The 27,189-nt window shown below is 40.5% G+C and overlaps 1 protein-coding gene across 6 annotated transcripts in view; it reads right to left on the reverse strand.

Annotated features, from left to right (window-relative positions):
* arhgef18b (rho/rac guanine nucleotide exchange factor (GEF) 18b) overlaps nt 1-27,189 on the reverse strand; it is a 120,290-nt gene that overhangs the window by 63,322 nt on the left and 29,779 nt on the right. For 5 of the 6 annotated variants that reach the window (XM_061780644.1, XM_061780640.1, XM_061780641.1 and 2 more), the window contains 19 exons: nt 20,977-21,044; nt 20,613-20,658; nt 15,436-15,643; nt 15,071-15,177; nt 9,131-9,271; nt 8,576-8,826; nt 8,369-8,494; nt 8,174-8,291; nt 7,810-8,064; nt 7,654-7,730; nt 5,395-5,573; nt 5,240-5,316; nt 4,406-4,591; nt 4,135-4,281; nt 3,702-3,814; nt 3,261-3,329; nt 3,075-3,122; nt 2,316-2,597; nt 2,090-2,239 (listed from right to left, as the gene is read on the reverse strand). In XM_061780644.1, coding sequence (XP_061636628.1) covers nt 2,090-2,239; nt 2,316-2,597; nt 3,075-3,122; nt 3,261-3,329; nt 3,702-3,814; nt 4,135-4,281; nt 4,406-4,591; nt 5,240-5,316; nt 5,395-5,573; nt 7,654-7,730; nt 7,810-8,064; nt 8,174-8,291; nt 8,369-8,494; nt 8,576-8,826; nt 9,131-9,271; nt 15,071-15,177; nt 15,436-15,643; nt 20,613-20,658; nt 20,977-21,044 — 2,648 coding nt within the window. The remainder of the gene's footprint in view (nt 1-2,089; nt 2,240-2,315; nt 2,598-3,074; nt 3,123-3,260; nt 3,330-3,701; nt 3,815-4,134; nt 4,282-4,405; nt 4,592-5,239; nt 5,317-5,394; nt 5,574-7,653; nt 7,731-7,809; nt 8,065-8,173; nt 8,292-8,368; nt 8,495-8,575; nt 8,827-9,130; nt 9,272-15,070; nt 15,178-15,435; nt 15,644-20,612; nt 20,659-20,976; nt 21,045-27,189) is intronic. The other variant, XM_061780642.1, reaches the window with a different exon arrangement.

The raw sequence follows: 27,189 nt of genomic DNA on the forward strand, positions 1-27,189 counted from the left end.
TTGAGCAAAAGCGGGAGTGAAAGTCATCGGGAGTAGGAACTATGAAAACAATGTCAGCGGGATTGGATGGGAGTGGAAACCATGATGGCGGGGCTTGACGGGATTGGAAAACAATGTTGGGAGTGAAACGATGGTGCAGTTATATATTTTTTATTTTTAATCAAATCGATATTTTAACATTTCCCATCAGCATCGGGCTAAACATTGCTCAACTAAGGGACTAATACGGCTTTTGTTAATAAACTTCTTTTGTTTCTTGATGATTCCAGTAATTCAATGTATTTGTAACGGTGAGTAAGGCAGACATGTACTGCATATTTTATACACAGGAAGAAAAACGGAGGATTGACTGGGAGTATAAAAAAACAAGGCAGGAAGAAAGGAAGTGGGATTCTCTAAAATTTTGGCTCGGGATTGGGAACAATCTTTTTTAAAGACTCACTCAGGATTGGGAGGGAGTGTGATCAACCTCTGTGAGAGTGGGAGGGAGCGGGAGTCACCATCCACTCCTGTGTCAGCCTCTAATTTGTATGGCCTGGTAGCGGCCGGCTGGGGCTCACTAGCTTAAAACACGGAAACACATTTTTTGTTTGTGTGAAAGCTCGTGCATTTTGAATGGCTGTTATATCTGCAACGTTGCAACACTGTGCACCGGAGGCTGCAAAACCAGTCACCAACAGCTGGCCACTCTTGAAAACAAGTTGGCGAACTCAGCACACTGCGTAAGAGTTCAGTCGGGATCAGGTGCATCACTCAGGTGTGTTGTGTTGAGTGTTTTATTGTGCTTACATTCCATTATTAAAATGGGTTAAATAAATTTTTTACATTTGTGTGAAAGTTAAGAACGTCAAAAAGTAGTGATGCACCGAAATGGAAATTCTTGGCCGAAAACGTGGAAACCCAAGGCTGAGAATCAAAACACTGAAATAAATTATTATGCCAATTATAAGTAAAATTTAATTCATGATTATGACGGCAGAGCTGCCAGCCCATAGAAATTCACTTCAAGAACATTACGGCAGGGCAGTTATTGCAGTATATTATTGAATAGGATAAAATTATTCAATTGCATAACTATCACTCTATTATCGTAATTGTGAATACATTATGGCATCAATATTTGTTATTTTAATGACTTTCTTAGGGTTTGGCTCTGTTGTACATAGGTGTTCATCACTTTACCCTGAGGTGGGAACAATTAACTTAAAGATGCCCATTCTGCAGAAAAAAAAGAAGACTAAACATGACATGTCGAATGAATACAATGTTTTGATCTGTAAATAAAGTAAATAAAATGATAAATACAAGACCGATTCTTGAGAATGCCACACTAAGCAAACGCAACTGCGAGGAACCGGTAGCATAGACAGCGATGGCGGTCCACTATGAAACTATTATCACGTAACGAAGCTAGTAGCTAGCTGCTAAATGCTAACGTAAACAAGCCCCTGAAGCACTTTCTATCTCATCTGTGATCGGCAAACTACTATCTTATCATCTTCCTGCCCCATTCACAGTGCGAACACAAAAACACAAGGACTTCAACTGCCACCACGATGGCTACGTGGCCCGTTTTCTTCACACTACAGGAGCAGCACTATTTAGCATGATATGTATTATTACATGCACGCACTTTATGTGCCTCATATCTTCAGGTGATTTTACACAGATGTGCCTGTCTTCCTCACAAAATCTTTTATACGCGTTTTGAAGACTACTGATGTTTACAAATGATAGACTTCTCATGCCCTTTTTGGGGACTATTTCTTGCTCGCTAGTCGCTAGCATGTCCTCCATGTACGAGAGCTGCTGCGAGGCAACGAAATCTCACGGTCTAGCCAAAAAATAAAATCGACGAGCATTAATAAAATGTTGATCAAATCAAGCTTTTCGAAATATCTCCCAGTACGAGTTCAGTGTTTGATTGTTTTTCAACGTTTTACTATTAACAATGGCTAATAAAGGTTTTGTGAATGTGGCAGTATGAGTAGTAGACAGTATTACAGTATTTCCCAAGATTTAATTTCCAAATTCATTTTCTGCTAACTAGGAAACCATTTTTTGCCTTTGGTGTAGGCCTGGTTTGCACCTCAATGGTTTTCCTCTTGATCTTCTTCTGGTGTTCCAGGCGTTCCTTCTCTTTCTCCACTGCTCGAGTGGACTCTCTGAGTCTCTCCAGGTCCTGTTGGTACGTCTCCCTTTGTCTCTCCAGCTCCACCCTCTCTTCGGCCAGCTGCTCCTGTATCCCATTTTTTTATGGTTATGGTCCAAGTCACACAACCGTTACAACTGTCAGGTAGGTCTGACCACTTTACCTCCACCCTCTTGCATTCCTCCTCCCTTTCCCGCAGCCTGGCCTCTGTCGCCTCCACTTGTTGGCGGTGCTTCCCTCGCTCCTTCTCCCAGCGCTGCTGTTCCTGGCGATGCTGAGACTGCAGTTTGTGGAAGCTGGCGAGCTCCTCTCTCTGCAGAGCCAGCGTACGCTGCTTCTCCTGTTCCAGGAGCACGTTCCCGCGGTGGCGCCCAGGCAGAGATGCTCGCTCCGTCAGCGAGATACGCTGCAGCTCAATTTGACTGTCCTGCTGCGATATGATGGCCTGACCATGGAGACAGAAATTGATACTATATACCCACAAAATGTTCAAAATAGAAATGTTACTCACAATTGCCAACTATTTGGAGTGTGAAATGTTAAGATTATATTCACCTGCACTCTAAAGAGATTCAATACAAGAGCTGTCTAAGTTTGCCTTAACAAGATGCAAATGACACTACCAGAAGTATTAGTTTAACAATAAGTTCATTTTTGTGGTTGTAGTTTATAGAGGTGTAGTACTAAACGGCATTACACAAAAGTGTAGCTAGTGCAGTTCTGCACACTCCAAAGTATAACTACAATATTAAAGATGGATCAATATTGGTGTCTGAGTATTGGATTACGTTTGATTCAGTCAACAGACGTGTTGGGTCAGTCTACTGTATGTCCAGACAACATTATAAATAGATATTTGAGTCTGTAAAGGGAGCATACAAATATCAACAATACATTATAAGCGACTAAGGCATCATGTTACCTGCAGACTGTAGAGCCTTTGAGAAAGTTTTAATACTTTGTCAAAGAACTGGAATGGAAAAGGAGAAGGGTATCATAAATTAAACCAGTACAAATCAAAATAGCACATTTCACAGGTTAATTTATAAACACACAATCCTGCAATGATATATGTAAGCAAGTAACAGATGAAAGAATAGGTGTAAACCTCTGCCTCAGGGAATGAGTTGGACCAGATCCGGTTCCATCTTGTTGGAGTGCAGCAGCTCTCATCAACCTGGCCAACATCAGCCAGATAGAAACAGGTTATCTTTTCTTTTGTGCTACTCATCTAACACTGGATCTTAAATTCTTGGATCTTAAAGGCCAAGAAATTACTCTTTGGCATACAATGACTACTGTGATCTGTTCCAAAGACCATATTTATCTGAACACTCAATGTTTATATGATGTGTACCATTTAGTCAAACGTTTGTCTAATAATAGCTTGTGTGTCTGTGACAAGAACCATCAACACATGAGAAATATTCTCAACTCCTTTAATTTGTTTGTGCATAAAGGAAATAAATAATCCCAAAATCATCAGCCTGTGTAATTTTTGTTGTGCGCAAAGTGAGAACGTGTGTGACTTTTACTGCGTCAGACCTACCGTCTGCTCCAGAGCTTGGCTACCACAGAGATCTTGGAGCTGAGGGTCAGAGCTAGCCCGCTGGCTTCGTTCTCTGTTTCTGGACTCGCCAGAAAAGTTCTTCACATTGCCATCTGGCAGAGGAACACCAAGCCACAGACACAAACAATGACAAAAACAAACAAACAAATAAAAAACTGTGAGCCCAAACAGACCAGAAAACAGATACATTAACACCCACGCAATCTGCACAAAGACAACAAATGAATACGTGTCATACTAGGATTGTGAATACTTGCCATAAATAATTTCACACACACACACAAAAAGTGTGTCTTGGGGGTCAAAATACCATTTTATTATTAATTCAGCAGCTACTCATTGCACAGAGTGCAAAGAGGTACAACCCATTAGATAGGAGGTTTCCCCAGGACATGAAGTATTCTGGACTCACTCTTAGTGAGGATGGTGGGGCTGCTGTCATAGCCCCCAAAGGTGTCTGCTCTCCTAGGTAGGAGTCCAGAGCTGCTCCCTTCATCTTGCTGTGATGACAGGACTTCGTCCCTCACTCCAGACTGGAGCAAATTCTGGAGGTTTTCCACTGAATTGACAGAAAGCGAATGTTATGGTTCACATGTTTCCACAACAACAATTCAGAGAATAGAGTTGATAAGTGTGCATATAATTGACTCAATGCCATGTTGTTTGCAGCAATATCGTCCTACCTTCAGTGATGGCTTCTTTGAGCAAGGCCTCCCCCTGCTGGAGATCTGAGGCATTACCCCGTAAAAGAAGTTTGGAGCGGGAAGCTGTGTCCTCCAGACCTGCCACAGACTCTGCCATGTCTGCAAAAAGTTGCAGCTTCTCAGAAAGCGTCTGGACAATCGCAGCATCCTTTTGGCTCAGACGTTCTACAGTGGGAAACAGATATCATTGTGATAATTTTCCATTACTGTAAACCATGATTCTCTTGCACATTGTACTTTCTGTGTGACAGCTTAATCTTTAGACATTTTATTCTTCATTTCTATTGAGCCTTTCATACCTCCTGTACCAAAATAAGTTACTTTGCTCGTTACTCAAAATGGCGGCATTTTGGAGTAACGCGTTACCGGCATCACTGTTCGTTACCATGGAGGCGATGATCAGTGACTTACAATGAGAACTTTCGCCTTCGTGGCTTGGCAGCGGGGGGGGGGGGGGGGGGGGCAATAAAATAACGTGAGCCAAGCAGCTGTTAAATGTCTACGTGCCAGTAATGTCAGACGCTTGATTTTTTTCCAACCAATATCCGCAACAATCAGTGTTATGGCCGTAACGAGTCAACGTTCAGTAATTTCCGTAAGAAAATGTGGACTATCCGTAGCATTTGGCAGCTCTGAAGATGTCACAAGATTGTGCCAAAACAATATTTTTATTATTATACAAAAAGAGCTAATAAATGGATATATCACCCCCCCCCCCACCCCCATAATAAATAAATAAATTGCAAATAGGCCATTCATAAATGCTGAACTGCGAATATGCAATTGTTCATTGTAGTTAACTAATCTCAGTACCTTGAAATTCTTTTAACCGGGAAGCTCGGGCCTCCTCCTCCTCCTCACTGAACAGCCTGCCTTCTGTATGAGGACAGCTAACAGCGACACGACAGAAGCTATTAGTTACTGCACTATGAATGTTCTTCATCGACAGCGTTCTCTATCGCAGCTACCTTTCAACAGCTTGCCGTATGTGTGCCATCCAAGTGTTTCTTTCCTCCTTAGAGGTCGTGTGGATCTCGTACATCTCAGGCTCATTGGAGGAAGCGCAGATCAGGAACATGGCTTTTTCTGCATGGGCCACCTCCCTAACAATCAACTTCTGAAGAGAGATGACTGAGGGCTTGTTGTCCTAGCGGGGATAAATAATGGAGAAAAGAGGCATGGATGAGGCTAGATACAGTCATGCTAAAAAATATTGGCACACATGGGGTGTCAAGGTTTTTAGACATGACTTTTTTTTTTAACTGTCTGACATGAAATTAGACTAAACTTTCCCTGTTTTAGGTCAATTAGGATTACCAAAATTATTTCTATTTACTAAATGCCAGAATAGTGAGAGAAGGATTTGTTTTAGACAAATATATAGAATATACAATACAGTCATGCTAAAAAATATTAGCACCCCAGGCGTGCCAATATTTTTTAGCATGAATGGTGTGTGACCTCAGTTTCATAGAATGCTTTTATAATGGTCTGAACACAGACATATGCTACAAATACGCTTAATTAATACTGTCCCGGAAATTAAGGGAACACATTAACCTCACGTGTTACACTATCAGGGTTTCTACACATTTGAGATTTCAAAATTACATACTTTTTCCAGACACTAATTTCAAGACTTCTCAGTAAAAAAAATTAAATAATCTGTAACATTTGAGTAAATAGATGTGGATCATTCTGATTCTTTATTTGTCATTTTCAGCAAATAATTTCCAGAAGATTATAGAGGGGGGATAAGAAGAGATCCATAGCCAATTAGTCTTTACATTTGGAATTTACAGTATGAGCCAGTTGATAGAGAATTTACATCTATCCATTATGAGTTAATTATATCAACGATAACGATCGTACAAGATTGGATGTCTATAAATCTGACAGGGTGTACAAATATCAGGGATTACTGGATGATGTGGAGGCGTGACCCGACAGGCAGCGGAGGACGGATGCCTCCGGGAAATCCATTAATCCCTGATAATTGTACACCTCAAAGGGCATTAAGCCGTTTATACCATGGTCACTTGCCAATGAAAAGAATCAACTACCAATTAATTATTTCATACGTTTTGTTGTCAAAATATAAAGTTTGACTAAAATTATTTATTTTCCTATTTCTTGCAAAGCCTGAGGGCTTGACTATGAAGAGTCATTGCAATTTCATAACTTTCTAAGGGAATATAAATGTACTCCAGCAAATAGATTTTGTAGTTTGACAATGTTAAATAATAACCACAGGGATGGCAATAAAATATTGTTTTATTATTAAAAATATACTGGGTATATTTACTGTATATGTGATCGTTGATGCAAGCTCTCAGGCTGGCAATGCTGTACTCTCTCTTGGTCTTCGTTGACTGGACGGCGGCATAAAATTATCGCAGGGTATCATTCAAAACATCAACGGAGAAGTGTTCAGTTTATATTTGTTAGTTTTTGTACCAGGAGGTGTCTCGATGTATTAATCACCTATTTTGTTGTTTTGTTCATGTTGATTTCATTCTTCTCGTCTGAGAGTTGATTTAAATCTTAGAGTTAACTCTTTTCTGTCTCTACAATTTTCCTCTCAATTCCTCAGCAGCATCCCAGTCATCAAAGGTGTTGTAATCACCAAATAAAGTAAATGATTAAATCACTCATTATTGTTTTAAATTCGCTAATTTCTGTCCTCTCATGTTTACTTTTCAGAAAATCTGACTGTGTCAGGTTGCCATGTTTGCTCGCATAAATCTAACAGCTAAGGGTGCTGTGCATTAATTTGGAACAATTGATGTACTGAAGATGTTTTGACGGGAACTACTTGTTCGAAGAGTGTGCATTAACGGTATAATGTACACCGATGGAATTTTCTGAGCCAAACAGAATCGAGTATTCACCAAGACTGATATAATACTGTGTGCTCTCATACAAACATTGTAGCTGCACTTCCAAGTGCCTTAAAAAAATACACAAATCGATCTTTTTTTTCTCTTAGATATTCATAATTTTTTGTTTTGGAAAATAGAGTTGTTGTAACAGTCCTGGAAACAAATATTTTTTCATATATACATTTTCCATACTTTTCGAGACCTGGAAATTGATTCAATCAAATTCCATACTAGCCATACTTTCGATACTTGCGTCAGAACTCCGCACTATGCTAAAAGAACACCAATTGAACATGCATCCATGTATGTAGTTAATTTACATAAAGAAAACTATTAATTACTCACCACTGCTGCAAATACATATCTCTGATCCTTCTCTTGTAGCAGCAATAAGACATCAGAGAGGAGAACTGCAAGAATATCTGTGAGGAACAAATAAGAGTATTCCTTCAAAACTGAGTAGAGAAATAAACTCTCTTTTATTGTGCCACAGTGTCCTACCTTTCAGTCTGCCAGAGGCAGCTTTCCAGTTGACAGTACCCTCATGCAAAAGGCACCTTCGACCCTGCGCCAAGTCTTCTCGGCGAAACACTCGGCCATCTTTGATTTTCCCCAGTGCCTTTGGCTCCATCTTGTTGTGGATGTCACGAAGGCGGCACGTCTTCTCGTGCAGATGAACCAATGAGTCCACTTGAACAATAGTGTCTTTAATCAAGCCTAATGCATGGTTAAGCTTTGTGTGTTCTTCAGTACCCACTGAGGGAAGAACAAAGATTCAAATAAATCTCAATGTACACAGCGGAGGATTTTCCTCAAGTAAATGTACAGATGATTTGGTATAAGCACAAAATGAATATGACAAGACCTTTCGTGCTGTGCAGGATACGCTCGACAAATGCTGGGTACTTTGTAATGCGCTGTGTTACCAACAGAATACACTCAGGCACTCCTAACCTTCGCACGATAGACAGGTTGTTGATTTTCTGAGAGGACAAAAGAGAATACTCAAACTACAAAGAAGAACTGGAATAAAGATCAGTTGTATGCTTAGGCATCTCACCCGTATAATGCTGTGGAATCTTTTGTTTGTTTGCATCTGTTCTTTGTAGTAGCTGACAGCCTCAGTATGGCGACTGCAGAAATCACCATAGCTGTCCTTCATTTTCTCGCCTACATCACCTGAAAACTGCATGGATATAAAAGAAATCTGAAAAATATAAGAATCAAAAACTTTTTGACTTGTTTCTTTCTGTATGAGCTTCCTTACCTGTGCAATTAGTAGGTCTGCTATTCTGTCCACTGTGTAGTTGCCGTCGGTGGGCGAAACAATGTTTTCTCGTCTGCGTTCTTTAAGTTGGGACAAGAAATGCATGTGGAGCTCCAGGAGGTTTTCCAAGCGCGGGAAGAGACATTCCAGTCTGCATGAATCCATCTGGAGGTTCTCCTTCAACTCTCTGATGTAAACACGAAGCATTATCTTCAGTGTCCGTACGTGGTGCATTTCCGTCTGCATCAGCTCTGTTGTACATAAAGCGAAATATTACAATCACTCAAAGAGAAGTTTTTTTTTGTTTGTTTTTACATGCTATCACTTTGTTTTGACGTGTGCTAATACAACATTCTGTATTGTTTACATACAGGCCAAATCAAATCGTGACAATAAGAAATATTTATTTACAAAATTGGTTCCTGTTTAAATTAAGTTACACGTTTACAGTATATCCAGGAGCCTACATTGTTATTGTAATGGCCTAATAGTAATACGTTCTCATTTGTTTAAAAGGCAACGTTAAACAAAGAGAATCCATACAAATGCGCTAACCATATATGACATCCTGTCTCTTTATGGCCTCTTTAGAGTGTCTCTTAACAAACTGCTGGTCAACAGCCAAACTCCAGGACTCCACCTCCAGGTCCTGAGCATCACTCTCCAGATCAGCTCGCACTGCAGCATAGTGAGCATCTGAGAAAAGGAGCAAACAAAATTACAAATTTTCTAGTGTAGAAGTGAACCTAAATTATTTTAAAGAGGGCGCTCATTCTTAAAGTTCTGCCTCGTAATTCATCCATCCATTTTTGTGAAGCATTAAGAAAGTATCCATTTACAACTACCAGTAACTGAACCAGCCTTTAAGTCATATGTAAATGCTTGCATTCTTTCATGTCTTAAAAAAAGCACAACTGGAAAGGGATACATGACTAAAAACACAGTCAATCCAAACCAAACAATGTAAATTATTTTAAAAAGAAAAATGCAAAGCCATGTAATTTTTAAGTATTAAAGGGACCATGCTATTTTTTTTCGTCTTTATTGAACAGATACAAAACAAATCAACATGATTAAAGTTATAAAATTAAAGAATAAAAACAAAGCAAAAAATATTTTTTTTACAAAATCATGTACAGTAAGTAAAATTTAACTTTAAATGTATCTTGTTTAGGTGGCAGTAAAGACTATTACAAAGTGAATGACGACAGTCAAAGAACCGTTGGTGAAAAAGCCATGTCGGTAATCAGCTGTTGGATAGATTTTAAAAATACAGTGGAACCTCAGAGTTACGAACAACTGTTTACAAACAATTTGGGTTACGTATAAAATTTTCGTAGAAAACTCACCTCTAGTTGTGTATTATTTTCGGTTTGCGAACGGTCTCAGTATGGACAAACTTCTACTCGGGCTGCTTGACGATCACTGACTGCGCATCACGCTTGGATGTAAGCTGAAAACTAGTTGTCTGCTCCGCGGCGTAAAGTGGAAATCGGTTCTAAGTGGAAGTTCCGCCTCCACATCCTCGATCATCCAATCACAAATCTAATAGTGTTTCTGATTGATGTCGTAAAAAAAAAAAAAAAAAAAAAAAAAAAAAAAAAAAGAAGTCATGAAATCATTTTATTTTCGTCAAAAAAAATACGATTTACATTATGTACGTTATTTATTGAATTGTAGCTTCTCTTTAATTAAAACAACGAACGGGTAACGGCGTAATCGGAGGCATTCACTTGGCAGAAGTTCCGCCTATACGCACATATAGCTAATTAGATGAAACCAGCAGCCGCCACATTATGAATGAAGACTGAAGGAGATGTGTTATCGTCGTGCGGAACTTTTTCTAATAAAGTAAACAAAGTGCTAAACAGTCAGAATGTCAATCAAGATAAAAAGGGAGACTGCTAAAGATAATGTTAAGAAGCACCTACCATAGATGAGCAGAAAGATCTGTGCGTTGTGCAACAGTCATTGACTGTGCGTCACGCAATGCAACTAAGATAATGTACTGATTTGTTGTTGATTTTCTTTATTGGACTAACAAACCGCAAAAGAATGAGAACACGCTCGCTGGTGAGAGTGTGAGCAAAGCAATACAAAGGATGATCAAAAGAAAAAAATCAACTTTTTTTTCTGAAAAAAATTAATTAAAAAAAATAAAGCCTCCCTGGATCAGTTTATTGTGCGAAAATCAACCAATGAATTAGAAAAATAGACAAAAGAAAAAAACACTTGAATCAGAATGTTCCCTTGTTATGATGGAAGAAGGCTCCTCTTCAATGAGGAGCTGTAGCCCTTCTCCCCTTGCCCCTCCTTAGTTAATGAGCAATGAACTGTTCTATTTATTGAGTACAAGGTACTTTTATTGTAAATTCTTCAATATGTGTAACACATACAGAGGATTGAAATTACGGTACTCAAGGGCCCGTGGTGCTACAAAAGACAGTATAAATAATAACATCAATATAAACGGTAAATAAACTATAGTATATACAGTATAAAAAGTATTAATTGAATGTGCAAATATCACAGGTCAGGTGATGTGTGCAACATAGTCAAGGTCAGATATAAGATGACAAAACCCCAATGCTGCTAAAGTGGCTGGTGCAACCCTGAGTCTGGTGTGAGTGTGTGCATGTGTGTGTGTGCGCGTGTATTGTGTGTGTGCATCTACATGTTTGCGGGGTGTCAGAGTTCAGAGGTCAGGTGGGCAGAGGACAGAAGAGGTAGAGGGGGTAGAGCGGGCAGAGAGTTCAGATGCCTGACAGCCTGATGAATAAAACTGTCTGAGTCGGCTAGTCCTGGCCCGCAGACTCCGCAGTTTCCTTGCTGATGGCAGCAGATTGAAGAGGCTGTGTGACGGATGGGTGGCATCCCCCGCTATGTGGAGGGCTTTGCGGGTGAGGCGGGTGCTGTAAATGTCCGGCAGGGAGGGAAGAGAGGTTCCGATGATGATCTCAGCTTCCCTCACGATGCGATGGAGAGTCTTGCGGCAGGATGCGGTACAGGCGCTGTACCACACAGTGATGCAGTTGGTCAAGATGCTCTCTATGGTCCCTCTGTAGAACGAGCACATGATGGGAGTTGGGGCTCTGGCTCTTCTCAGCTTGCGCAGGAAGTAGAGACGCTGGTGAGCTTTCTTGGCCAGTGATGGGTTGTTGCTCAAGGAGAGGTCCTCGGTGATGTGCACTCCCAGGGTGCTGCACACCCTCTCCACCGCAGCACCGTTGATGTTCAGGGGAGCATGCTGGGAGTGAGTTCGCCTGTAATCCACAACAATCTCCTTGGGTTTTTTTCCACATTCAGGGAGAGATTGTTGTCCATGCACCAGCCGGCCAGGCGGCTCACCTCACTCCTGTCGTATGTCTCGTCCCCATTGCTTATGAGACCCACCACAGTTTTGTCGTCTGCAAACTTGATGAAGAGGTTGGAGCTGTATGTCGGTGTGCAGTCATAGGTCAGCAGGGTGAAGACGAGGGGGTTCAACACACAACCTTGAGGGGCCCCCCGTGTTCAGAGTGATGGTGCTAGATGTGTTGCTGCCGACCCGTATTGCCTGCGGTCTCCCTGTCAGAAAGTCCAGCAGCCAGTTGCAGATCGGAGTGTTGAGCCCCAGCTGGTCCAGTTTGTAGATCAGTTGTTTAGGGATGATGGTATTGAATACTGAGCTGAAGTCTATGAACAGCATTCTGACATATGAGTCCTTAGAGTCCAGGTGTGTGAGGGCAGAGTGGAGGGCGGTGGAGATGGCGTCAGTTGACTGGTTGGACCAATATGCACACTGGAAGGGGATTTGACGTGGTGCATGACTAGCCGCTCGAAGCACTTAATCAGGATGGGAGTAAGCGCTACCGGACGGTAATCATTGAGGCAGGAGGGAGACGATTTCTTCGGGACCGGGATGATGGTGTTGGCTTTGAAGGAGGTGTTGAAGATGTCTGTGAAGACATCTGTGAGTTTATCTGCACAGTCCCTCAGAACGCTACCAGGTATGTTATCTGGGCCTGGTGATTTTCGCGTGTTAATCCTATCCAGAGATCTTTTCACGATTTCCCGGGTCAGTGTCAGCATTTGGTCACCAGGAGGGGGTGGGGTTTTGTGTGCAGCAAATAAGCAAATAAGTCATTCAGCTCATTTAGCAGGGAGGTGGCACTGTCGCAGTTCTGTGGTGAGGATTTATAGACCGTAATGGTCTGAATACCTCGTCACAGACTCCTGGTGTCACTGAAGCGGTGGACGATCTTCCTGGAGTACTCCCTCATGGCCTCCCTGATGCCACGGGACAGATTGGCCCTGGCTGTGCTCAGGCCCTCATCCCCAGACCTAAAAGCCGCATTGCGGACCTTCAGTACTCTGTAGACCTCCGCCGACAGCCATGGCTTCTGATTGGCATGGACAGTGATGGACTTAGTGGTGGTGACATAATCCACGCACTTGCTGATGTAGGCAGTAGCAGTCTCTTGTGTACTCCTGAACGTCTGTGATGGAGTTGTAGGTGGCAGCCTGTTTGAACATGGTTCAGTCTGTGGTGGCTGAAGGGACCCTTCTGGGCACACTCGTACCTGTTTCCTAACTGGTTGGGAGACTTTAACCAGTGGTCTGTAAACTGGCATTAGCATAACAGTGAGATGGTCTGAGGCGCCAAGGTGGGGGAGGGGAAGGGCCTTGTAGGCCAACCCCAGGGGGGTAAAAACATTGTCCAGGGTGTTATTTCCCCATGTTGGAAAGTCAATGTTTGTGTAGAGTTTAGGAAACAAAGCCTTGGGGTCAGCATTGTTAAAGTCCCCAGCTAGGATGAGGAAAGCATCTGGGTGGGCCGTCAGCTGTTCACTGATATGATGGTATAGCTAATTTAGCACCTCACTCCTGTTATTGCTGGCGTTTGGAGGAATATAGATTGCTACAAGCAGTATGGCAGTGAATCCCCTCGATAAATAAAAGAGCCGGCACTTCAGAGCCATAAACTCCAGTAGCAGTGTGCCGTGTTGACTGACCAAGATAGCGTCCCAGCAACAGGTGTCATTGATGTAAACACACAGTCTGCCGCCCCGGGTCTTGCCTCCCGCGAGAGTTCTGTCCACTCAGTAGCATGCTAGCCGGTCGACCTGAATGGCGCTGTCTGGAACGCAGCTGTTAAGCCATGTTTCCACAAACACAGCACTCTCCCACAGTCTTACGGGTAGAGCGGAGCAGTCGAATGTAATCCATCTTGTTGTCCAGAGAGCGTACTTTGGCTAACACGATGGAGGGAATATTCGGCTTGTGTGATTAAGCCGCTAGCCTAGCTCAGATACCTCCGCGCTTGCCTCATTTCTCTGCTTCCTCCGCCGTTCGTGGCGTCTCCACTCAGGGCGCGACGCAGGAGTGGGGGTAACAGCTGTTGAAGGCACCCACAGCAACCCGCAGTTCCATAGCTCCTCAGCGAGAGTTGAATTTAACTCCTTGAAAGTAGTTCTGCCAATGTCGAGCAGAAGCTTGCGACTGTATCTGAGTCTTGGAACATGTAGACATGACGAAGACGGTCTAAAACACTGATTTATAAGACGAAAAACACAAAAACACCGTTTGTTTGGGACAGAGAGCAGCCGCTACGTATGCATGCGCCGCCACCTTGTGTTTTAGTCCTTTAAAGTAGTGTGTTTTCACTTATTTCTAAATTGCACTATTTATTTTTAACAACACACTGATAAAAAAAAGTAGTGACGCACCGCAATTACGTCGCGGTTTCGGACCGAAATAAACCTGATCAGCAATGCTAATGTAAACAAACCCCGTGAACACTTTATCTCGTCGGTGAAAGGCAAACTACTATCTTGTTATCTTCCTGCCCTGTAAACGGAGAGAACGCAAAAACACAAGCGGTTCAACTGACACCACAATTGATCCATGGTGTTGCTTTGTTTACATTACAGGAGCGGCACGGAGTCGCGGATCTCTAACGTGATACATGCATCGCATTCGATAACGTGCTTCATTTTCAGGTGATTTTGTAATGGATATGCCCGTCTTCGTCGTAACATCTTTTATACACGTTTTGCAGACTACCGTGGTTTCCAAATGATAGACGTGCCCTTTTGTGGGACTATTTGTGGGTTGCTACTCGCTAACCTCTTCTCCTCCATGTTGGCGGAAGGCTCGCAGAGTACCGAAAAGTATAGAAAATAAAATCGATCATCCCCTTTTGCTATATTGAGCATTAATAAAATATCGATCGAATCGAGCTTCTCGATATATCTCACAGCACTAATTACAAACAAACAGCTGGGTCTAACAGCAGGAAATAGTGCCTACTTGTCTCTCTCCCACACAGTCCAACTTAATGAGAGACAGTATGAGGTCACCCTTGATTTCAGGAAAACACACTCCTCCCTAGATTTGAGATAATACCATTAGACTGAAATAAACAAACCAAAAATATTCAGCTTTGAAAAAGGTGGATGTGCAACAAAACAATTCCACAAACTAAAAAAAATGTCACCAATGAAACCAACTTACCCTCTACTATGATAGACTCAGTAGTGGAGGGAACGAGGGAAATGGTGTCTTCAGTGCAGCGCTTGAAGCGAAGAGTGTCGGTTTCATCCATCTCCCCAGGGAGAGACCTGGGGTAAAAATAAAACATAAATCCACTGGTTAAATACATACCTAAAGAGAAATAGTTTTTTTCTCTGCCCCTTGATAAAATCATGCATGCTCCAATTCATAATTTAATCTCCTTATCCTGCCAGCTATGCATACAATATCCAGCTCATCTTTACTGAAAGGTCTCATAGAAAATACATATGCTTTTAAAAACTTTTGAGTAGTTAATAAAGCAAATCTTGCAGTTTAGCAAGGGGAATACAAGCTGAAGGACTGACCCTGAGCTGCTGTGGTGGCGCAGACTGTGGCCGAGGTATAAAGCAGAAGCTCCAGGAGAGGTGATGTTATGTGTTGCAATAAGATGGTTACTTGGTCCCCGAGGAATGATGGTCATGCCGGGGGGGCCGAGAAAAATTGCATGGCCATTCGGGGTCTGTGATGAGGCTGTGCCTGACTGTTCCTGCTCTCTGTGGCGGTCTTTTAGTGCTGGGGGCAAAACACAAATAAGAGTGGTGAGAAAGGTGGAGGAAGAACAGAAAGTCTAAGATAACCAGCAAAGAAGACAAAAACAAGTAGATTGATCTGACACTATGGTAAGCTTTTTAAGTTAACGATCTACATGCCTTATAGTTATATAGCAGTGATGCAACAAAATTAAAATTCTTGGCCAAAACCGAAAGTGACGGACCCACAGCCGAAAGCCGAAACACTGATGGAGATTACTATGAGAATTGCCAACCTATAGAAATACACTTCCAGAACAAATTGTCTGTATTTCCATACCTTTAAAATTATGTGAAGAACATTACTTTGGGACAGTTATTGCAGTATTTCATGTAATAGGATAAACAAAATTCTGCATACTGTTCAATTTCACAACACAATCATTACGCTATAATGGTAATTGTTAATTAATTATGGCTTCAATATTTGTTATTTTAATGTATTTACTGCATCAACCTTGAAATGGTGGATGCATTTGCAGCCAAATGTCTTCTCTTGCATGCTCCTTTCGTATTTCCTGTATCCACAAAATTATTCAAATTTCCCCATTGTGGGACTAATAAAGGATATTTTATAAATATTTATTATATTATTGTACTTTTAAATTTATAGGCCCATTTTCTCAAGTGACGTACTGCGGTGACGTAATAATTCATTTCCGGTTCTGGTCCCTGTTATGGCTGTCTACCGTTGTATATTAGAGTAATTTCCTTTATAAACGTACTAATTTGCCAGCTATTTTGCTCTTCAAACTTGGCTAATTTCCGCTATAACGCAGTTACAGCCAGACCTATGTGACAAGTGTACTGTATAACCCAATCATTTATTTTGGTGTTTTGCGACTTCATGTGATAGCTGAGCAAATACTAGCATCCCCGTCTTATTCTCCGTCCGTTCTTTGTGAATTGTGATGATATCGATACTTATCTAAATGAGTAATTTATTCGCTGTCATGGAGGCGGTGATTAGTGATTTATCAGTGTCCGACTGTAATGGTGGCCACTTACACGTAGACACTGGCCTGCTTGGGCTAGTACAAATTTCTAAATCAATGAAAATTTTTGCCTGCCGAAAATGGCCAAAAACTGCACTTTCCGTGTCGGTCTAATATTCTTTTCTCACCGAAACGTCCAAGACAGGCTGTTGTGATGATGTAAAGAGAAACTGCGACCAGCACCGCCTGACTGGGCAAACGGGCATACATTAGGGTTAGCCTAAAGAGGGAGCTGAAGCGAACGCCGCTAGCCACATAGAACAGCTCGTACTTTGCAGCGTGTACCATGTTAATCTGCCCTCCCTCAGCTTGCTTTAAGATGTTTATTAACTGCCCCGTTGGGAGTTTATTGTAAAACTAAGCACACAACAAAATTGATTACCCTCATTTTATATCTAAATACACGACACACATTATAGAAATCGCCAGATCAACACTAATTGTCAATGGAAAATCCTATTGAAGGGCTAGCTAGTATTATCATTTGGTCACTGGAGGGATTTACCTTCCAATAACAAATATTCACACACAAACGCCATAGTAACACATACAGACAGGAAATATAACATGCATCGCATCACACTGCCTCCAAGAGGCCAAAGTGCACAAAGCAGGCGCAGCAGATACTGTCATTGACTGTGTAAAAAGACACTTCTTTCCTGACTTTGACATGAAACTAAACTTTTCCTGTTTTCAGTCCATTAGGATTACCAAAATTCTTTCTATTTGCTCAATTCCAGAATAATGAGAGGATTTTTTTAGACGACTATGAATGACAATACAGTCATGGCTAAAAGCACTGGCACGTGTTTAGCCATGAATGTACCGTATTTTCACGACCGTAAGGCGCACTTAAAAGTCTTAAATTTTCTCCAAAATGGATGGGGCGCCTTATAATGCGGCGCGCCTTATGTGTGCACCGAGTTCCAAAATCTGTAAATGTTGTTGTGTGACTTTAATGAGCGCTCCGCTTGACTGACTGGGAGCATTTCTTGCCGACACGCTGCTTATATAGAGGAAGGCGGACGTGACTGAGGACAGCATGCGGACGTAAAGGGGAAAGGATGCGCGTGACAGAGGACGCTAAAGACACACCCCCAGTAGGTATATAATTCTACTATGTGCATCGGTTTGGCTAAGGACCCCCGAAAATGGCACCTACGAAGAGACACGCTTACGAAGCACAGTTTAAACTGCAAGCTATTAGTTACGCGGAGAAACATGGGAATCGAACAGCCGCGAGAGAATTCAAGATCAACCAATCCATGGTTCGCAAGTGGAGGAAGCAGGAAAACGAGCTTCGCCAAGTCAAGAAGACGAAGCCGAGTTTCCGCGGGGAAAAAAAAGAAAAACAAAACGCGGAAACACGGCGAGGTGGCCCGAGTTGGAAGACCAACTCGAGCAATGGATTAATGAGCAAAGAACAGCCGGGAAGCATGTCTACAGTCAACATTAGACTGAGTGCAATAACTCGGAGCTTGCCATCCATGCATCAAGGAACTCCAACCGCTGGACATCGCTGTACACAGGGCTTTCAAAGTGAAGTTGCGAGCGGTGTGGGAGCGATGGATGACAGAAAAAAAAATAAAAATTTCCTTGCCACACCTGTGTGTCGTTAGCCACAAAAATCACATGTTTATGTGGCTAAACCTTTAGCCACACTTAGCCAGTTCTCGGCACTGGGAAGCCGATAAGCTTTAACAATGTGGCCCCAATTAAAACAACCTAGTCATCAATCAGGAGTACGGTTGAACGATATATGAAAATACTCTTAATTGCGAGTTTTTTATTCGTTTGTTTGTTTCTTTTAAACAAATATTGCCATTGCGATTTAACATTCAATTTTTCGGGAGGAAGTTTATCTACAGCATTATGCCTTAAACACAAGAAATAAATTATTCTATAGTATGACCAACACAACATTGGATATAGCCAACAAATGACACTTTCCTGTAGGGCGGGCCTAAATGTTATGATGAATGAAGAATAAATCTTTATTTTAATATTGGATTGTAAAAAGAAAAACCTTCAATCACAGTTGAATATTGACTTATCGATCTAACTTTAATACTGTATAATGATGCTCTTGCCAGTAGCAGTAGCACTGTTGTCAGTGTCAGCCGAGTATAGAGCTAAAGTGGAGAGTGACACGAGTGACACTTTTCATCACCAAGATGTGTAAACTACAGCGGCTGAAATAAGTATTTAAGACGTACCCGTTTTTCTCACTAATTATATTTCCAAAGGTGCTATTGACCTGAAAATTTCACAAGATGTTGGGAACAACCCAATTAATCCATACATACAAAGAAAGTAGAACAAATGAGATCAGAAATTAAGTTGTGTGTAATAATGTGAAATGACACAGTGAAAAAGTATTGAACACAAGAAGAAAGGGAGGTGCAAAAAGGCCTGGAATGCCAAGCCAACACCTAAAATCTATCAATAATCAAACAGCAATCCAGCCCCTTGTCAGTGCAAATGAGTATCAGCTGGTTCAGTCCTAATTGAGGGTCTATAAAAAGGTCTTATTGCCAAGGTGTAAGTCAAGATATATCTTATGATGGGTAAGAGCAAAGAGCTGTCTCAAGACCATCGCAAACCAAAAGTCGCAAAACATAACGATGGCATTGGTTACAGGCGCCTATCTAAGATTTTGAAGGTTCCAGTGAGCACGGTTGGGGCCATAATACGTAAGTGGAAAGCCAATCATACTACCATAAATTTGCCTCGATCAGGTGCTCCTCACAAGATTTCTGACAGAGGAGTCCAAAGAATAATCAGAAGAGTTGTCCAAGAGCCAAGGACCACCCGTGGAGAGCTTCAAAAAGACCTGGAATTAGCAGGTACTGTTGTCACAAGGAAAACAGTGAGAAATGCACTCCCCCGGCATGGCCTGTATGCACGCTCTTCACGCAAGACCCCATTGCTAAAAAAAAAAAAAAGCATGTCAAAGCTCATTTAAAGTTTGCTGAACAACATTTGGACAAGCCAGTTAAATACTGGGAAAATATATTCTGGTCTGATGAGATCGAAATTGAACTCTTTGGATGCCATAATGCACACCACGCTTGGAGGAGAAATAGCACTGCACATAACCCAAAAAACACCATACCAACAGTGAAGTTCGCAGGTGGGAACATGGTGTGGAGCTGCTTTTCCGCAAATGGTACTGGTAAACTTCACACTATTGAAGGAAGGATGAATTGGCAAATCTACAGAGATATTCTTGACAAAAATCTGCTGCCATCTATGATGAAAATGAAACGAGGGTGGACATTTCAGCAGGATATTGATCCAAAACATACTGCCAAGGAAACGCTCAATTGGTTTCAAAGAAGAAAAAAAATAAAGCTGCTAGAATGGCCCAGCCAATCACCTGACTTGAATCCTATTGAAAATCTATGGAAAGAAATGAAACTCAAGTGCTTGTGTGGAGGAATGGGCCAAAATCACACCAATCACACCATTGCATGGGACGAGTTTCTCCTTACAGGAGGCATCTAGAAGCTGTCATTGCAAACAAAGGCTTTTGTACAACGTATTAAATAAATACCAGTTGAAGTGTTCAATACTTTTTCCCTATGTTATTTCACATTATTACACATAACTTAATTTCTGAGCTCATTTGTTCTACTTTCTTTGTATGTATGGATTACTTGGGTTGTTCCCAACATCTGGTGAAATTTTCAGGTCAATAGCACATTTGGAAATATATTTAGTGAGAAAAATGGTTACGTGTTAAATACTTATTTCAGTCGCTGCATATTAAATGGCGGCACGATGGACGACTCTTCCTTAATCCATTAGGTCGAGGCAGACGGCCACATTACCTTGATTCGGTTCAAGGTTTTTTTCCTTGCCACGGTGGTCACAGTTCTTATTGATGTGGATAGGTTGTTCCAAAAGAAAAATTCCTCGAGATTGAAATATATAAATTATTAGAATTAAACTTACCAAGAATAGGGGATCCAGATGGGCCTGTCCTTGATAAAGAATCTCTCTGTGTGGGAATAAAAAATACAAAAAAAATTTCAAGGCCATTTCATCAATCACTTTTGAGTTAACTAAAATGATTACTGTAATTGCCTGTTTTGTTTTTAGTTTTTTTTACAGGAAATGAAAGCACACAAAACTTTCTGTGCAAAGACCATACAAAATTTTACGTGACTGTGACCATCTTTGGACTTTTTAACACAAAGCACCCTAGCCAAGTTGTGCCTGGTGACTGTGAGCAGTGTAAAAAAAAGTAAATTAGATAGTTGGGGGAACTCCACTCCACTGTGTGCATTGTTTTTCCACATTCCAATGGAGTGTTTACCTTGTTCTTGGTGCTGGTGCACTCACCCAGCAGAGACTTGCAGCTCCTGTGAACATTCACAGCACAATCTGAAAAACAGTATCCGAGAGTCAATACTTCGTATACAGTGGACCCTCATTATCAAGGGGGATCAGGACCGGGCGCAACCGCGAATAGTGAAAATCTGCGAAAAATTGATGCCCATTATAACTGAATCTGAGAAAAGAAAACATTCAAAAAAATCCAAAAACTTCTTGAATAAGCAGGGATTTACCTCCAATAAGCGTTTTCCACAAACCACTACCCCCGAAAAAAATGAAATAAAATAAATATGTGGTGGTCCAATGTAGTACTGTTTTTGAATGAAACCTGATGTTATTCAATATTTATATTTAAGTGGAATGTAACGTGGAAAGTTCACATATACTAAAAATGCTTTTGTTTAAATTTTGGCCATATATAAAATTTAAACCCTTAACTGAGATGAGTGCGGTTTGTTTTTCTAAATGAATTTAACCATTCACATTAGAGTAAAAGTATCCTATTTCAGAGTTTAATAGGAACTGAAAATAAAACAAAAGATTCAACAAGAACATGGAAGCTCGCTACTTGGCTACAAATTCTCAGGCAGCATATGTCAAACAAATTCAGTCATTACGACACAACCTGCGATTCCAACCCAGCCAGGTAAAGCCTGGTCACATGGTCACACGCGCGCACGCACACACACACACACACACACACACAAAACCCAAAACCAGAGAAGCTTCTCTTTTGAGAGGTAGGTCCATTGTATGTGGAGTGTTGAAAAGTCTGAACGAGCCATCCATCCTCTTTGTATAGCACTTATCATCACTAGAGTCATGGTTAACCAAAGCCTATCCCAGCGGACTTCGGGCGAGTGGTGGGGTACCCCCTGGACAGGCCACCAGTCACGGGTTTGACGTAATGCATAGGCCCAGGAAGCACGTTAACACCAGTGATGCCGGTAACGTGTGAAAAAATTACTCAAAAATACCGCCATTTTGAGTAACAAGCAAAGTAACGTGTTCCTTTTCCCGGGAAAGTAATTCCACTATAGTTACTTCTTCAAACCAAGAATACTTACTTTTGCATCATTAATGTACCAAGTACTAATTTGTTGCTGGTGATTCAAACAAAGAACAGTACAGCTGTGCAGAAACATTTAGCAAAGACCACTCTCTTTTTCAACAAATAGAAGAAAGCGATTGGCAAGTGATTGTTTATTACACAAAGCAAAGTGACGGTGCAGTACCATAAAAGTACAAAGAAATGCACGATTTCACTATCGCTACACTATTTTATTATTTTTATTTAGTAAAAATCGTACTGGATTGTTGTTACTTTTTTATTTACATATTAAGAATACAGTTTTACCAGCGTGTTTAACGCGCAATGCATTGTGGGTTATTTATTCATACCGAAGTGCACAGTCATAAATCGGTTATGGAGGGTAAGGACGGGCTCATTGAAGGGCTTAGAATATTTATCTCAAATAATATTTCCAATGAATACAATGATTTTTTTACAGTGGGAGCTTTCAACTTTGGAGTCCAGACTGTCAGCTGATTTAACACGCTGCAAGGCTGACGTCACCTAGCAAGTAGGCTTTACCCGATCAGGATTTTTGGGTCCGATCACAGAGTTTAAAAAAACGATAACCGATCACAAGATGGAGGAATGTGTCTATTTAAATGACCTGTTCATTTACTGTATATACTTGTGTACTTAATTGCTAAAAAAATTATATTTACAATTTATAATGTTTCTTTGTTCCTCTATTTTGTATCTTCCTCCATTTATGCCAGTGCCAATTGAATGGTCTTCTATTTGATGCCAGGAAGTAAATACAGTAATTAATGTATCCACTTTTTGTGACATTTTTGTTTGTTGGTGTGCCGTGAGATTTTTCAATTGTAAAATATGGTCCTTGCCTCCATAAACGTTGGAAATCACTGCTCTAGTCAGATCGTGTATTCTAATCATTCAGGTCAAACCAACATTACATGACAGAAATAATGGGTGCTAACTTACAGTAATTAAATTACTTTATTTTTAATTAAATGACTTCACCCACACCGAAACTTTAGAGCATGATTCGACAGAACGGCGGCATGCTTAACGTCCAACCGTTCGTGCTAGCAGTAGCTTGCTAGGCTACATAACGTTTTTGTTAAATGCTTGCGAGCCGTATCGTATTAAAAGTACGTGAACATACCTCAAGCAAGCCTTAAAACAAACGTCCTCTCCTGTCCTAAGCACCGGTGACCACCAACACACGTTTTTCCCCATTTTGTCCTCATAATATAGTCTGCGCGAGTCACTGTTTTCGTCGCCACGCTAACAAGTGTATCCGGTCGCATTTGAGTTGACAAGATAAAGCCCAATGATCGTAAAAAAACGGGATGCGGTGGTATCGGAATACAAGATTTTATTGCAGTAGTCTGACATAGTGCAATCGTGAAAGAGCAAATTTGTCTTGTAGTCTGATCCGGGCATTATGTGTTGTCTGTTTCACACCGCCAACATGTTTTTTATTTGTTTTTATTTTTTAATAACTTTATTGGCCATCAGATATTTACAGGACTATGCCAAAAGACACGCGACAAGGCTAAAAATAAACTAGCTTTTGGATTCAAATATACCGTGAATGATAGCGACGCGGAGTAGATGTCTTTTGCGGCGCCGATCAATGACGTCATTAATCGGATCAGCGAATTATGACATTAAAGCTGATCAGCAAAAAATGCTAATTATCGGCCGATACCGATAAGTCCGATTAAATCGGTGTAAAGTCTGGTAGTAAGATGCTGGATTATTTATTTTTATTACCAATCAGTGTTACGTTCGTAACGAGTCAACGTTCAGTGATTTCCATAATAAAATATGTTCCGTAACATTTGGCAACTCTGCAGATGCAATGTAATCTGGATTTCTTCAATAATATATACTTAGTTTTCATTAAAATTAAGGTTGGCATGTCAAATAGTGCAGACAGGAAGTGGTACACAAGTCAGACAAATAAACCAAAGCTGAAAACACAGACTCACTGGTGAAGGTAAAAATAGAAATACTGTAAACACTGTCCACAACGGACCTGTTTAATTCATTCTAGGAACACACACTAGAGACACCTGAGAAGTTACATTGTTTAAATGTGTTTGCATTGTTGTGTCAAAGGCAGTACTCCTCTCAACAACACAATGTAATACGAGCAACTTTCACTAAGAGTTCATCCCAAAAGCTACTGTACAGTGTGTAGCTCATTTCTCTTCTGTGTGCCACAATGAAGACAAAACAGAACTCACAGTAGATCAAGAATTCAAGATCATGCATTGACACCAGCACCTATTGGACTATTTTTATTTACATTTTTTGTTTCAGATCACACCAAATCCCTCTAATTTTTCAAAATTAAGCTACTGAAGTCCTGTCAACTCTTCTAGTAATTTATGAACAGTTTCTGGCCAAGTTAAATGAAAAGTCAACAGAAAGTGGCTTCTGAATAAGCCTCAACAGCAGAGTCATGACCCTTGTTTTCAAATTTGGTCCAGTATTACTGAACTGGCACGCTTCATGACAGCCCAAACTATATATCATTACTGTAGTTCAACAGAAACAACAAGCCTGATATGAGCAACGCAATTTAGACTGTACTGCATTGGATCATTTTCAAACATTGGAGGATTTTCTTTTTACCTGCCTAGGAGGATTTGAGCAGTAATCCAACAGAGGCAGAGTAGCCAGATCTTGAGGTAATTCTTATTCCTACTCCAACTGAGGAGTAATTAAATAAATAAATAAGTAAAATTTAAAAAAAAATAAAAAAGAAACACCAGAAGGCTTTAAGCCCAGCAGAAAAGTCTTAATCTTCAACAAAGCTCAAACACACTGATCACCAATGAGGCTAGTCAGGGGCAATACTATCAAAGACCAGTGTTAAAACAAATAAATAAATATAAAAAATAAAAAAGACCTTTCCAGGTAAGCAGATCTACACTAAATATTGACACATTCAATTCAGATTCATCTGTGAAGAGCCCTAACGCAAGCCAAATTCTTTCAGAAAACGGAGGCAATGATACACACTGATTCACACAAATTCTGCTTGGTAGAGGTAAAATATTAGCCAAAGATAAGCAAGGACAGGGTGTTTTTCTGTTTACTGATATCACAACTCTTAGCAGCACACAGACCACCTCCAAGTCTGGCAAGTGCATGCTGAAAGATGCCCCACGCAGGAAACTGAGCGGGCTAAGAGCAAAATTTTAAAAACTAAGTCATATGACCGACTAGTGTATCCACATGGAGAATCAGTGAAATTATATATGAAATTACGAAAAAAAGAATACATTTGTAATGTTATGACAACAAAGTCGCATGAATGTTTGAGCAATTTGTTCCACTTCAATTAAAAAAATCTGCTGTTATTAAAGACCTTAAAAGCACAAGCTTAACTAAATAAAAACACTTCTGTCATATTACATTGTTTTACAAATAGACAGAGTGAGTGTGTTGCATCGACGTGTTATCTTTCCTGGCAATAGTGGGCTCAGCACTACTATGGGTTCTTCCAAGGCAACATTTGCATGATGAACAGGACACTTGAAATATTCTGCTTTCTTTTGCTTGGTCAAGTAAACTCTTTTGGTTTGACTTTTATTGAATGAAATAAATGTAAGAGAGGAGTTCACGCCAGCAGGGATACAGTGGAACCTCTCAAGCAGTGGTTACTCAACTTTTGACGCCAGGTACCACCTCAAAAAATACAGTACCTAGCTCTCCAAATACCACTACAATTACTATAAATCATAAATACAGTAACATAGTAGGCCTAAGTGTTCATCAAAAAAGAGGCAGCGAAAATGAAAATTTAAAAAACAATTATTCCTGTAATCATTATTGTAAGCCATTGTAACATTAAGCATAAGTCAAATATTAACACAGCGCTTAAATATAGGGAAAGGAAGAAAAACTGTACTTACATAATGATTCAATTAAGATTAATTAAAATTCCACAAAAAATGGTGTGTGTCATGTTTCTATAAACATGCCCATGTATCAGCCTTTTTGGAATGTGTTGCAGGCATGAAATTCAAAATGAGTGACTATTTCCAACAACAACAAAAAGGGTTTATCATTTAATTCAATGATTCTTGGTGTACCACTAGAGAGACCCTGCTTAACATTAGTGGTACTTGTAGGACCACACTTTGAGAATCACTGCTCGAAATGGATGTTTTGTTTTGTTTAAATTGTTTCTGCAATAAAATATATACTATGTTTAAATGGTTTACGGATCCTTTATTCACAAATTCATACCGCAAAACTTCTTGCTGTTCACATTCTTGTGACCAATAAGAGAGGAGACTGTCATCGTAGGGTTTGGTGTGACACCTTTTAGGATCTGGCATGCATAAAAATTTATTTTGGTTGCTGTCGTTTCTAATGTTGAATCTTTAAAAAGTCGACACGTTTGCTGATTTAATATTTTTATATTAAAAATAAAATTGATGCAATGCTGTAGGTGCATGTATCTGTATTTAGTTTTGTTTAGAAATATTGTGTACCATATTGTGATGTTGTGAGAATACATTTTCATCAAAAGACAACAGGACAGATTATTTCAATTTCCATTTTTTCCCGATGGTAAACAGACTATGGTTGACCTCAGATGGAGTGTAGTACCTACCATCACTAAATGTGTGGTTCTGACACAGGAGGTCATCACCTACACATAGGTAAACAGTAAAACAACAACAACTTCAAATAAAAATCTACACTGAAGTACTCTGTGAGAGTCACAACACACAAAGGCAAACATACTCGAAGTCTGAGCAGCGATGCATGCAAGAAGTGCTGTGCTAAACAAGGTGTGATGTCTGGGGAAGGTTCTGTTCTGCTCTGATGGATCTGCCAAGCACAATCAAAACCATGTGACCCACTCAGCAAGCCCAGTCAGCAGAATAGCCAAGAGCTGTCCCCCCATTTAATTCCAGTGGGGCACTGGAAGAAGAAAAGGGCATCACCTGTTTCGGCTGAGGAATGATAAGAATTTTGGCACGCCAAAAAACGTCAAGGATTATGTGGTCGTATAATCCAAAATTACATTTTTAATCTAAAATAAAATTGTCATAACATGGACCAACGCAAGATGGAGACAAGACTTCCAAGTTAAAAATGAATGTGAATTCGGAAAATAAGGTAAATGTT

This window comes from Phyllopteryx taeniolatus, chromosome 7 (genome assembly GCF_024500385.1).
Source record: "Phyllopteryx taeniolatus isolate TA_2022b chromosome 7, UOR_Ptae_1.2, whole genome shotgun sequence".
In the NCBI taxonomy this organism is placed as follows: domain Eukaryota; kingdom Metazoa; phylum Chordata; class Actinopteri; order Syngnathiformes; family Syngnathidae; genus Phyllopteryx; species Phyllopteryx taeniolatus.